The following is a 13,909-nucleotide window of genomic DNA, read 5'->3' as shown; positions in this document are numbered from 1 at the left end:
TTATTACGGTTTAGTTTAATTAAAATATACGTCCATCTTTAAATACATGCTGATATGTTTGTACAGCTGCAAGCGTTTTCCAAATGAATGGTACACTTGACTCAATTTGCAATGCAAGCCACGATAGACTCTGTTCTGGCTGTAGCACCCCATCACCAGGCGCCTTTGTGTGCTGGTAAAACTCGAACGGCCAACTACGACCCGCCCCCGGAGCAGATCTTAAGATCGACGTAATCCTTTTTATTTTCGCTGATGTTCCGGCTTTTGTTGCAAGCTTCCGAAGTGTGCTGTAAGCAACATCGTAGCAACGCGCACAAGAGCACGAGACGCAGGTGATGCCAGCCTGAGTGTTGGCTTAAGGAATTTTCCCACTGCAGCGCTTCTTACGCTGCAAAAGCACTGCAACAAAATTGGGCCAAGATTGTGTACCTTTTCTTTCAGCAGCAGCATACTTGAAACAATCCGAAACATGTTACTACTATTCGACTTGTACATAATTAATTCACAAGCTGGTGCCTGATTTCTGCCGGTACGCTTCTCCGTGCGCTTCATCAGAATGTTTACATTAGTTTCCTACGTAAAGACACGAGCGGTATATTAAGCGCCCGTGTGCGTGTCGCATCCACAGCCTGTTGCGCAGAACTTCTGGTGTCTATAGGTAGGTACGTGTACGTGTGCTGCGGAGTTCGCTCTCCCGACCCAGGGTTTACATTTACCGACCGAACATGGTAACCAATTCCTCGAGCTGGCTCACCTTGTTTGAAGTTAATTGGATGGGTTTAGCGTGGGCACACTGCCTGCTGCTAGTGCTCCAACACGCTTTGCTGGGGGGGTCGGGGGAGAGACGTGCGAAGGAATGGACAGAAGTTGTGGGTAAGAAAATTTAATTTAGCACGAGTGATTTTATTCCGATCCACTCGTAGCAACAACGCACTTATGCGAGGTGCGTGGTAAAGTGGGTAAAGAAGTACCACACGCGTCCGTAACCGACGCGACGACCCGATTGGTGAGGGTGCGATGCTGTTGTTTACCTCGAAACTGATGAATGAATTTGTAAATTCACGTGAAACTGTAGCCAGCACTGTAGCGTGCATTTCTCATCGCGAACGTAACGTAATTATGCATATTTCCAAGGAAAAGCGAGAAAATATTTGTTGATATCTTTGCTTTTAAGGTTTCATAGAGTTGCAAATTAACTTGTGCAATTAAAACTGTTTTCTCGTAAGCTGGAAATTAACATTTCCTTCTGTACAAGTGGGTCGTGTTGTCTAGTTGTTGAACAGTTGACACTTAGTTGCCATTCTTCCGGATTCAAACGAATCAGCTTGCGGGTGCCATACCGTTCTCCTTCAAAGCCCCGATGTGTTTTCCTTCACAATCGCTTTCCTTCCAATGATTAATGATACTCGGGAAATTGATGTTGATAAATTTACAAACATTATTTATTTGGTTCCACTTCAAAAGTCTCACTACGGACAACTCTTAGAAGATTGCTTTTTCCAATTACATCATTTTAACGAAAAGAATCTTAAATTGGAATTGTTTGAGTGAGCTTAATTGAAGCAAGGCCTTGAGAAATTTGTAGTAAGCAATCACTACAATTATTCTAATTTCATTTTTGAATTTGTTTTAGAACTAAATATCATTTTGGCAGATACGTATATTTTCTGAAATTTTCAAATCATTTCCATGGAAGGAAGTTAAATTAAAATATTATTAAAAGCTTTGCTCAAAACTGATTCACAATGAAGATGGCAATGCCATCGTGAGCAAAAGCACATTTGATGTATTAGTGCTGGATGAGTGTTGACCTTTATTCAATCTGCAAATTTCTTTAGAAATTCCTTTGCATATTCTCTTTGTTCCTCTCAAAGAAAATCATTACAATAAGTGACTTTTACACATCGCTACATCATGCATAATAATAGTCATTTCGTAGTACATTAGTGATGCCTGAGCGACCACCACTCTAGGCTTGTTATACCGAAGCTCTCCCATGGAAAATTTCGTAATTTCACATCTGCCCGAAAGCTGTTACTTCACAAACAAATCATATACCATAAGCCTATTTGATGCTTGGCAGGATAAGTACGCTTAACAGGCTGTAAAGCTAGCTAAGAACTGGTTAATTATACGGCCATTAATTTGTGTCGTACCGATTCCGCTTTCCCAGGCACGCAACAACACGTTCCAGCACCCGTACGACGAAAATAAAAAAAAAACATAAGAACGTTCCACAAATCATAATCCAAGCTCAATCCACATCAAAGAAAGCACGACCTAATTTGTTTGGATCCGGAATTGACAACTTGTTTGGGTTCCGGGTTTCATTTCACGGTACCGTGGAATAAGCACTGGGGCGATTTGTTTATTGGCCCGCCGCTCGAAAGGGATATAGCATTTTAATCCTTGTCCGTGGTTGTGCCGGCGCACAAACAAGTCCTCCGTCTTGTCGATAAAGCTGTTCCCGGAATCAATTTGTGTCCCGTGTTTGTCCCCGTTCTTGCTAACGAAAGGCTATCGTTAAGCCAGCCAAGCTTAACCAAAGCGGCTGCCATTAGCCCTGGAATTGGCAAGTGGATTGAAAAGTTATACTGATTGAAAAATCGCTTGATCTGGTGGCGTTTTTACCGGCGGACAGCAGCGCAGTAAAAATAGCGTGAAAAACCCGGCTGAATTTTGCCGCGACCGTGGTCGTGGCCTTGGAGTGACTTTCGTAAAGGGATTAATTTATTGAATTAATGCCAACCTTCGAACTCGCCGTCTACACGACAACGACCGGGTGTCCCATTACCACGGGGTTCGTTCCATTTCTTTAATATCGCAATGCCGGCTTGATTCTGTTCATCGATTTCGCTATCGAGGTCGGGGCATGGAGGCGGGGAGCAGTGGCCCATAGACTGCTCTTACCAGAAGGTTTTGATGATTGTGGAAACGCAATCGAGTCAGTTTGCTAGCGTTAAGCCGCGGCGGACGAAAGAAATTGTTTCTTGCTGTGTTACGCGTTTGCTTGCTTCGATATTTGCCATTTCGAAAGGGGCACAGTTTGCGTGGTTCGTTCGGAATTGAGTTGCCAAGCTGCCACGCACGGTGGGGAAAGCTTTCGCGCTAATAATCCAATCGAATCGTATTTCCTTGTTACGTCCCTCGCTCTTTTTTTCCCCCCGGTCCCAATGTTTTCGCCCGGTTCCCGGCCCCGATCATTGTCGCCATCAGGCTCGTGAAGTAAAGGAAGCGAAACAAAATGGGGGAAGAAAAATTCTTTCTCTTGTAGCATATTTCCCATCATACTTGGGGGCTGGTTTAGCGAGCGGAAGTTGCTTCGAAATTCAAATGAAATCGAAATAAATTGACTCTGAAGGGCCTCGTCCTTTTGCCTTCCCCTACCGCACTGCCAGCTAGCGCAACGTTCGGTACATTGGCGAGATTTTCCCACCGTGATCAGATTTTCTACACCATTTTTTTGTGTGTGGCCTTCCTGCCACCACCGTGCACGGAAATAAGCTTCCATTTGCGTTAGTATTTGTGGTCGAATGGTGAATGAATTCATGGATTCGTGGCGTGTCCCACTTTGTGTAGCACTTTGTTTCGGGCGTGGGGAGCTTTATCAAAATTAGTGCCATGCCACGAAAATGAAACACTAAAGCAAACCCAGCTGATATGCGAGTGCGCTCACTGGGAACGGCAAAAGAATTCACCAACACACTCCAGCGAACATTCCGCACACTGATCGCATCTGCGTGTAAGATGTCCCAGCGCATACCGACTCGGTCGGGACGTTGGGAAGCGGGTATAGCGTTTCATCAGCGATAAATATTTGCCTTTCTTGGACCGGGTCCTCAGCTTGAGCGAAAGAATGTTATGCCTTGCGCTCGCTTGCCAACGCTGCTCCGTTTGAAGTCAACGGAACTGACGACCTCCACGACTTCACCGCGTGTATGCTGTGTGTACAGTTCACTTTAAAACCTCCGCCTCCCATCCCTGAACGGAGTCCTGTTTCGAAGGGAGAAATGGAATAAAGTTTTGGCGTACCATTCGAACGATGCATGACAAAGGGCTTTTAAAGGAAGGTTTTTGAGATGCGGCCAGTCACATTTATTGTTTACCAGTGGGTTTATTGTTTACGGTTGACGAGAAACTTTAGAAGGGTATCATCGAAAGTGGTAGAACAACGTCTAAGTGCCAGTCCGACACATCTTCACACTGAAGCGTATAATACGGTGGTTAAAGAGATGCCTGGAAGTTGATTATGGTTTGTTCGCTATTCGGTGTGTATTCTGTAAAAGTAAACGACTGAGTAAAACTGTTTCCAGCATAGTTTTACAACATCCAAACCACTGAAGGATCAGAATCAATTAAAGTGATCAACTATGGTTGAGATGAATGCATACACTCGTTTGAAGCTTTTAGGCTATTTCAGACAATTTAAGCATAACTAAGGAAATCCAAAACGAACATAAAAAAAATGCGCCCAATTCAAACGCTCATCTGACGCTTTTGTTCAGGAGAAAACATTTTGCTCCAAGAGCTTTCAAGTTTTGGGGTAGTTTAGAGAGCAGCCTTAGCTTAAGAGGAAGAAGTAAACATACTTAAAGTTGTGTTTCCTTCGTACGACCTGCTACTGCTGGATGCGGATGTAGCCGAGCAGTGGGAATAAATGCGTCATGCGAAGGCGCTGTACATGTTCCCGGTAAATGCATTACACAGAGACTTCTCAGGGGAGAAAACAAAAAAAAAGACACTCCACTCGGTTCCTGAGGAAACAAGTCAAAAAGAGAAGAACGTAACGTTATGCACATACTCGCACATGGCTTTTCCTTCGGGCACGGATAAACCAAAGGCACTGAGGCAAGTTGTGGGAGTAATAGCTTGTTCCCATCCCGGAAGCCGTCTGACGTTGAAAAGGTTTTTTTTTGTGTAAATTTCTTTCTGTGCGTTTTTTGGCTCAAGGGAAAGGATCTGAATTAAGACGCAAATATTTGCAAAACATTTTCGTGTGTTTCCTTGCGGGGTTCTTTCACGATGGTGGGAAGCCTTGAGTGTGGGTGAGAAAAAGCATCGTAAAACTTCAAACTACATAACAGCGTTTGAGTCTCGTGGGATACTCAGAGTGTGCGGTGTGAAAGTTGACGTTAATTTGGTAGTTTTTCTGTTTAAATATTCATTTAATATATCTGTAAAATGTTTAACGTTGGGATATTTCTATCTTTAGAAATGATTGGAAAATTACTAGTACTTACCCTCACCGTGTGTCTTTGCGGTGACGTTAAGAAAGTTGTGATTGAGTTCCACATTTTCGTCGATGTCCGCCTCATAGATAACCTTCTCGAAATAGAGCGGGTAGTCGTTCTTGTCGGCAATACCTGTTTTGATGAATTTAGTAACTAAAATGAGAGCATAAAAAGAACAAGAATAGCGCGTTAGAATGTTCGCAAGTGACCAACAAACAATGTCGTGTTTATCGCAAACAAAACGTCCATCAAATGTAACACAAAAAGGGAAGGCGTACGATTGGGGTGAAAATATTTTAATTTCCTACCAACGTACGCTGTACGTTCCCCGATGTCGTGCATATGTCACTCGAAATCGGTTCCGGTCCGGACCGGCTCCGAGCACCAGTGACCACTAATGGAAAACGAGAACGATAAATTTCGACTTTCCTTCCGTTTCGGTTCGATCCACGGTAATTGCAGTTACACAACGAACCGTGCTGTGGATATCGGTCCATCGATCGCGTGGTGGAGGAAAGTCACAAAAATAGGAGCAAAAGCAAAGTAAAAAGTTGAAATAGGAAAAACCACACACATTGTTCGCTCGTTACCCAAAGCCCCGGTCTGTGTTCGGTGGAAATGCATCCATTATGTCCCATTTCCAGCATGGGTCAAACGAGAAAGAATCGGTTCACGCGCAGAGACAGCGTTGGTTTTTTGGGAGGACGAACGCCAAGCATGTGGTGTAGTGGCCGGCACAAATCTCATATCCAAACATAGATATCCATCGAACCGCGTTCGCGCTCCAGCTGAGGTTGATTCGGTGCAATTGCAATCGCCGCATGGCATCGAGCTAAAGACATCGGGTTTTCTGGGCACGGTTTTGCGATTGGCGCACCTTCTAGGGTAGCGCATCAAGAAGTGCAGGAGGCAGCACAATTTGAAACAATTTAAAATCCATTTTCTACTACCATGATTTCTGACTTCGATTCGTTCGTTTCCCGTCTCCTTTCTGAGCTGGCCCTGGCTGTCCGGAGCCACCAACGTCGGGGGAACGCTCTAAAGCTAGACGGAAAGAAACCACCACCATACGGGTTCAATTTGAAAGTTCTTTGTTTTATTATTCTTCTGCTGAATAGATACATTTTCTTGTGCTTGCTTTACCAAACGAACTCTTGCAAGACACACCGAGTCACATACATTTTTCGTAGCTGTTGTTGTGGCTCCACATACTCTTCTTTGTCGCAACGTTTTCGTGTGGCTTGTTGCTACCCAAGTTTAAGCGAATGCCTTAAGGTGAGCTTGCCGGACCGTATTGTGGATGTACTGAAGCACACGTACAAAAGCAATGACTTGCAACGACCGGTAAATAGAACACCTTAGGAGATCGAAATTAAGTCGAAGGTTTTTGATTACTTTGTGACAAACTTTGATGGAGAAATTTTTGTTTTTCTGAAATCGTTCGGCATCGTGTAATTGGAGTCGTGTGAATAAAGACAGAGGTGTTTGTCTTTTAAAACATTGTTAAGGAATTTTTTGCTCTCTTTATCTTTTAGATGAGTCAGAAAACTAATGCCTATCACGAAGCAATAGTGAATAATTAATTGTTCTGTCAAAATAGTTGAAGTAATTTGATGAACAACACGAACTACGTATGTTAAAAGTGATCACACAAGAACTTCAGTAAATTCATAATTAATAAATACAATAATTATAATAATATAACTAGTATAACAAATCAAGGTACGATAGTAGAACACTTGCCTAGTCATTCAAGGAACAAAAAGTTTACAAACAATTCAAAAGTATATTAAGGCATTTTGCATTTTGATGAGCAATGTATGTCATATGTTCAAAATAAATGAATTCATGAAATGCATTATATTTGTTACTCATGGGAAAATATTCATGCATTTTAAAATGGCACATTTAAGCGACCGCGCTAACAGTGTAAAAAAGAAACACAAAACTGTTCAATGAACAGTGCACAACAAATTCACTTCGCACTGGAATGCTTCAAGCAGTATTAACATGTTGATTATTTTAACATTTTAAAAATGAACAGTTGCACAAAACTTCCCATTCCTTCATGCACTATAGCCTTACATTTAAGAAGGATTACGATACAGGCCATAACAACGGAACAGCGACTTTCGGATGCATAGGATTATTTTGAAACTACACACACAAAAAAGCAACCATTTTGCGATTCGTTCAAGCAAAATGACGCAAATTCTGGTGCGTTTTTGTCTAAAAAGAAAAATTGAACATGATGTTGATATGATTTATTTTTCATTTTTTTCACTACGGATGATTGCGTATTCATTTTGCATGTTTTGATACGGTTTTTCGTGGCATTCACAATATGAATCAGAAATGCAAAATATACGCATCGAAAATTGAAAAGAGTAAATATGAGTTGGGGTTGCCGTTTGCAATAAATAAATACAGTATTTACAGTTTGGCAATGAACGGTTTACGGGCAAATAAAAACAGAGAGCAGCAAAATGCTGAGTCGGAAACAGAAAACAACATAGTATCACACTTTTTGTTTTTTTTTTTCGATTTTGTTTATTTTTATCTTGTTCTAATTTTTCTTTTTAGCATCAAATGTCAATAGCTGACAATTATTTTGTTTGTTTTAGAAGTGAAATGAAAATTGAAAGAAATGTTAGTGTTTTTAATTTATTTGAACAAAGAACGATAAAATAGTTAATTACCTCATCAAATAAAGTTTGAATCACCTTCATTGTTGACCGAAGTAGTAGAATATTTTGATTGTGATTTGATCAATTTTTCACAGCATAAGTACGTACATCTAAACTGAACCCAATAGAATGCACCGATGTGCCTAAACCATAGATAACTAGGAATAACGCCTAATACTGTGCTAGAAGTGCGCAAATAAAATGAGATTGAACAGACAAAAAACGTATGCTTCACCTCAACTTTACCGTGATCGACTCTGATCGATCGGTTCGCCCAAAACCAACAGCGATGCGATGCAGTTTCAGAACTGCACCGACACGCGAACGGTGAAATGCGAAAATGAAATTTATTATTTAGTCAAATATGACTTCGTTGGTGTGCAATTTTTCCATCCGCTTCTGCCTGTTTGAATGAGCATGACAGAGTGTCGTTGCATACGTCAGCAACAGCCATAGCCGCGTTTCAATGCGGTGCTAGGTGAAAATGGCAAAATTGAATTACCCACTTTTTATGCTGTTTTCCTTCGTTCGGGCCATGTGTATGCACACTGCCGGAGAAAGTGTTCACCTCGTATCGTTTCTGATGCATTTGATGTCTGGTGCTGAATTGGTTGCCGTGAATGGTGCAGTGTGCCATACTGTCATAGCCGAAGGATTTGAATAAATAGTTTACTAAAGTGTAGTCAAAATAATTTAGTAGCAGATCGTTTTTTTTTTTGTATTGAAGCGTAGATTGGGTGAAATATGTATGCATGTTTTGCAGCTATTATGAACTACGGGAAAGCAATGGTGAAATAACAAGATTTAAGATCATGCTTAAAATAACCCTTGCTTTGGTGTATTTGGATAAATCATTATGATAATGAATTATTAAAAATATGCTCGACTTCTGGCCATGATTCCTCAGGAATGTTTTCCTTTTTTAATAAATTTGGTTCTCATTGCTTTTGAAATCTATTCGCAGCAAATCCAAAAAGATACAAAAATAATCACTCTTTCTATTGTCAAACTGAATCGCCACAATTCATCATTTCAACCATTCTTTGGTGTCCATTTTCATGGATCAGACTCAACGTATTGTTAAAAACGAATCATACTGGAAAGCATGAAACACAGGAAAAGAGTGTTATTATATTTCCTTCCACTTTCCAATCAACGTTTTACCTGCCAGCTACAGTGCTTTTTTACGTTCAGTAAACATATTCCGTCCTGTTTTTATTGCTTTATAAATTTGTTCGTGTGCGATCATAGCGTACTGCGATTGTCAGACACTCCATCGTACAAAGCACCAGGCGCCTCCACCAGCGCTATAAATTAATGACTATCTATGGACAACGGTATTTGTCGCTATTGAATCGTTCGACGAGCATGCTAAAATGGGAACCAATCTGTTCTCGTTGTTGTTGGGTTTTCGTAACAAAACCACTCCCACGAAACATCATCCGTCAGGAACAAATGCTATGAAAAAAACCTGGGGAAAGGATGACAATAAAAAAAACGGTATGATCGGGGAGATAAAGTTCCGTCGATACTGTCCAACAACAGAAATACACATCAAATTAGATAAAAATAAGACGAAATTATTGCAGCGTGCTGGCGTCACAGCAGTTTTGCCTCGAAACAAAGACATTTTATTAAGCGACATTGATGATAACATTCGCCCGGGCAACATAAAATTGCTCTCGCTCTCGGGATGATACTTCCATTAGGGGTTCGCAGCCGGACGGACCTGCTTTCTCGTGCGTTTTATGGATTCGTCCCCTTGTCCGGAATCTGGAATATCTGTGGAACCGTTGCCACGATCAACCAGTCGACCCAATTATTGAAAAAGGTTTGGGACGGGGTTTGGGGACACGCTCGGCGACGAACAAAAGCTAACGGCGGGGCAGTTACGCTTGCAAAAACAAGCCCCAGTAAGAGACTAATTGATTCTTTGGATGGAATAATATTTTGTTTTACGACCGTGCATTAAAATGGCCCGCGTGAATGTAGCTGTACACTTCGGTTCCCTGTCCCTAAGTGGTGGCGAGTAGAGATGTGATGGGGATTAGAAACTTTTGAGACGATGACGAAATTGGTCACGCATTAACGCGTTAACGGGAAAGACGGAATGCCTACAGCATGTGGTGGAGAACGTTCTATCATCTGGAAGAGAATCATAACGACCCTGGACATAATAATAAAACGGTAATGTTTTATCAATGAACTTATCATCATCTTTATGATAGAGAGTTGAACATACGGTTGTACAATTGAATTCCTTGATGCAAATCTCATGCGAAATTTAATAATTGTATATTTTTAATGTTATAGCGTATGGCGATTGTCAGACACTCCATCGTACAAAGCACCAGGCGCCTCCACCAGCGCTATAAATTAATGACTATCTATGCACAACGGTATTTGTCGCTACCACGAAATTTTTACCACGGGCACTTTCATTCCACACAGTACATAGTTCATGGCGCAAGCCACCCAGAAGAAGCTCTGTTATCATTATTCTATCAAGGTACTAAAAATTTATCACCTTCATCATATCGCTTGATTAAGGAACTGGAACTTCTGGCCCTAGAAAATCCCACCAATGTTCACAAGTCTTCATTGTACCATCGGTTTTCCTCTATCAGAAACAAATGAATGGATAGACGCGGCAAGAAAAACAAAATCACAAGCTTAAAAAAAAGCGAAACTCAACCAAGCACAGCGCGTCCCGACCGACAGCTGGGATTAAGACATGATTCTTTGTTCGCTGTAGAACCGAAAACAACAACGTGTTCCATTTTTCCTTGCTGGTACCGAAACCCGATTCCGGGACTATTCCGGGAGCACCGGTACGATAGGGAACGGATGGAAAATATAATATTCTTAAGCTTCCTTTCGCCACGGTTTTTGGTTTCATCGCTCGGCGTTGGGTTGTGCATCGTGCCAAACGTATCAGCGAATGGCATTGTTCACCCGTTGACGACATTTTTGTGCAATAAACAAACACTAAGTGGAATTAATTAAATAAAAAATTGCATCAATTTGTTGCAGTGGTGCACTTTTCCGTCCGCATGCTGGCCCGTGGGCCCGTGGTGGGGGTTTGCTTTGAGCGAGCGTTTTCTTCCCACTTGGAAGATTGCACCGGGCGTCCCAGGAGTGGTTCTCAATTTGTGTTATTGTACTTTTTCCTTTATATTTGTTTATTAGCTCTCGGATCGGAACTGTGTGTTTTTTGTTGCTGCTTTTCACATAACCAAAAGGGAAACCGCCAGGGAGAAAGGTAAAAGAAATGCAATACTCCGGGCATCCGGGGCCGGTGCGAACGTCGTGGAAAACAGTCGGTCGTCGAGTAAAAATATGTTGCCATTCTGGAAGTGTTTCCATCACGAGTGTAGGAGTCTGCGACGAAAAAAAAAATGAAAGCAAAATGGAACCCAGCGCCACGGGTAGCTGATGGCTAGCTGGGCAATGGAGCTTTACGGGTCGTTTCATTTCCTCCCTGTTAGTTCCAGCCGTCTTTTCAGGAAGCGCATTCTTTACGTTTAAGCAGAAATTTTCCACTTCTCCTCGATGCAATTGGATTCGCATGCAATCATGTGCAAAAAAATGTACGAAAAGCTTGAGAAGGGATTTTGGGAGTTTGGAGCTTGGTTTGACGAAACGGTGCATCCCTGGCGCTACGGATGCTTCGCTGAAGCCCTATTTGACGACACCCGTTTTGGGACCACTCATGACAGGACAGCGGAACAAGCGCACCGGGATTTGATGGAGGGATTTTCGTTTGTCGCTGCTTGCTAGAATTTCACCGACCGGATGTATTTGCCACCCTTCCAAACCACAGTCGTCAACGTATCCAACCCGCTGCAGTCACACGTTCCGTGCGCGTAATGAGGTCAAAACGGGCAAGGAAGAACCATAACGGAAAGCTCATCATCCATTCCAGCCGAAACCGTTGGCGCGTGGGTTTGTTTTGTGAATGCTTGTGTGGGTGTGTACGGGACGAACTTCTAATTGATGATGGTGATTTATCTTCAGTCCGTAATTTCAATTTGGGACTGGGAGTTATTTTTTTCTTATTGCCCGCTTGTGTACGTCTGTTTCGGAGAAATTGTTCTTGATTTGATGCAGTGAACTGCATTTCCTCTGACAGGCGGAAATTATTTAGCGCGCCAAGGGAGTAGTTCTTTGTGGGATAGTACGAAATAAAAAAAAAGCTTTAAACACACAACGAGATGATGTGAATTTTGGGGTGATTTAAGTTTGAATGGAACGATAATCATTTAAATCCAAAACAAAAAAACTATTTCAATTGGTTTTTTTGTGGTGTGGTGAAAACTTAATGCACTGGAGAATTGTTTGTGCTTTTTATCGTCTTGTACACATGAGCTCAACAAAAAACTTCTAACTAGTAGGAAGAGGCACCTAACTAATTTAATGGATTATCAGAGTTCTAGCTAAATCCCACATAAATTCTTCAAGGTAAAATTCACTTGTCTGTGAAGGGAAAGGTTTAAAAATAAACAGAGAATGAAGATTTATTAACTTTCTTACGTTAAAGGTGCTCTAGTAAATGATTCATTAAATTTAGTCACTTTTTGGATTCTAGAATAGAATTAAAATTGTAATTTAAGCAGTCATGCTTTAACTCTTTGGCTTTGGGATAATACATTACAACTATTCGAACTTTACGATTTTAACACACGCAGATCTTCGATAAGCTCAGTTGTATTTTTGGATATCAATTAACAGAATAAGATGTCTTTAACTGTGTCGAACTCATGTGCTCATCCAACTTGTGCGAGTTCTTTCAATTATGTTAATGAAGTCCTAAAGTTCTTCGTATCGCTTCGCTCACTCACTAGTATCTATCAGTTGGTCGCATACTTAACGTGACCGTTCCAACCACCTCCATACGAATACAACGCTTCGTTCTTTCTACGAAGATCGATTACGGGTGAACTCATTTGGCGCGCTCGGGTGATCTTACCCACCGGATCCCCACCGGACCGGTGTCGCAGATCTGTCGCCAGTCGCCGAACCAGCGAAAAACCTCCCCAGACCCCGGGTCGAACCGATAGAAAGAGGATTACTAATTAAAGCACCCGCATAATCTGGTTTCACTACGCCGAAAAAGAAGGGTTCGGTAAATACAAGTGAAGGGAAACCCTGGTAAACAACTCGGCCGGTTGGCGGGAAAAGAGTGTAAGCGAGGGATGAGCGAGGGAGCGCATCGTTTCGGGATTACGTGCTCGTGTTAACTGCCCAGGGTGTAGGGATTTATCGGTCGGCACATCAAGGATGCTGGCCGCCCATTTCGCTCCCAGTCCCAGTCGGCGGCTTCCATCGAATGCGGGTCGATAGGCCGCTTCCGAAATGCCATTAACTTGTAGCCCGAAGAATGTGGCTTAAGCGGATCGGCAATTTGCAGCCTCGAAGGTGTCCGAAAGGGATGGGCATTTTGAATGGGACCGACGACCGACGCCAGAAAGGTCGGCAAGGATCATTTGGGTTCTGATTTACCAGAGCGGTTACGGTCGTTGGTTATGCATGATGAAACCGATACCGATGTGCGGTACGAGCTTAACTGTTTTTTTTTTTGCTCATTCTTCTTTTGTTCATCCTCCACTTCTTTGTATTGGTTGCGAAGTTGTCTTTTTTTTTGTTGGCCGGGTTGGCCCTCCACATGCTTGGGACCGAGCGTGGTTCATGCAAATAGATAGATTTCGGGGCAGTGTTTACAGAGCACGACATGTTTGACATTATAATAACGTTGTGGGGTCCACCAAGGGATGGAATGAGGTGCTAAGCCAATCACCAGACCGCTGGGGGGGGTTGAGCATATTTCCTCCTTATGCTAACGACATGCGCGCTTCTTTATTGTACATCGAGCCGAGCACGTTATTGAAAAATTCATTGCTTGCTTCTACATGCCATGCTGGCAGCGGAGAGATACAATTTATTTAGGTTCGCAGGTAAATTATTAAAATAAAGTTGTATAAAAATTGATCG

The 13,909-nt window shown here is 42.2% G+C and overlaps 1 protein-coding gene across 1 annotated transcript in view; it reads right to left on the bottom strand.

The window, feature by feature from the left end:
- LOC128305703 (neural-cadherin-like) overlaps positions 1 to 13,909 on the bottom strand; it is a 113,581-nt gene that overhangs the window by 52,192 nt on the left and 47,480 nt on the right. Inside the window, exon 2 of the mRNA XM_053043283.1 lies at positions 5,241 to 5,384. Coding sequence (XP_052899243.1) covers positions 5,241 to 5,384 — 144 coding nt within the window. The remainder of the gene's footprint in view (positions 1 to 5,240; positions 5,385 to 13,909) is intronic.

Source organism: Anopheles moucheti, chromosome 3 (assembly GCF_943734755.1).
Source record: "Anopheles moucheti chromosome 3, idAnoMoucSN_F20_07, whole genome shotgun sequence".
NCBI lineage: Eukaryota > Metazoa > Arthropoda > Insecta > Diptera > Culicidae > Anopheles > Anopheles moucheti.
Note: the sequence above shows the minus strand (reverse complement) of the source record. Positions and strands in the feature narration are given on the sequence as shown.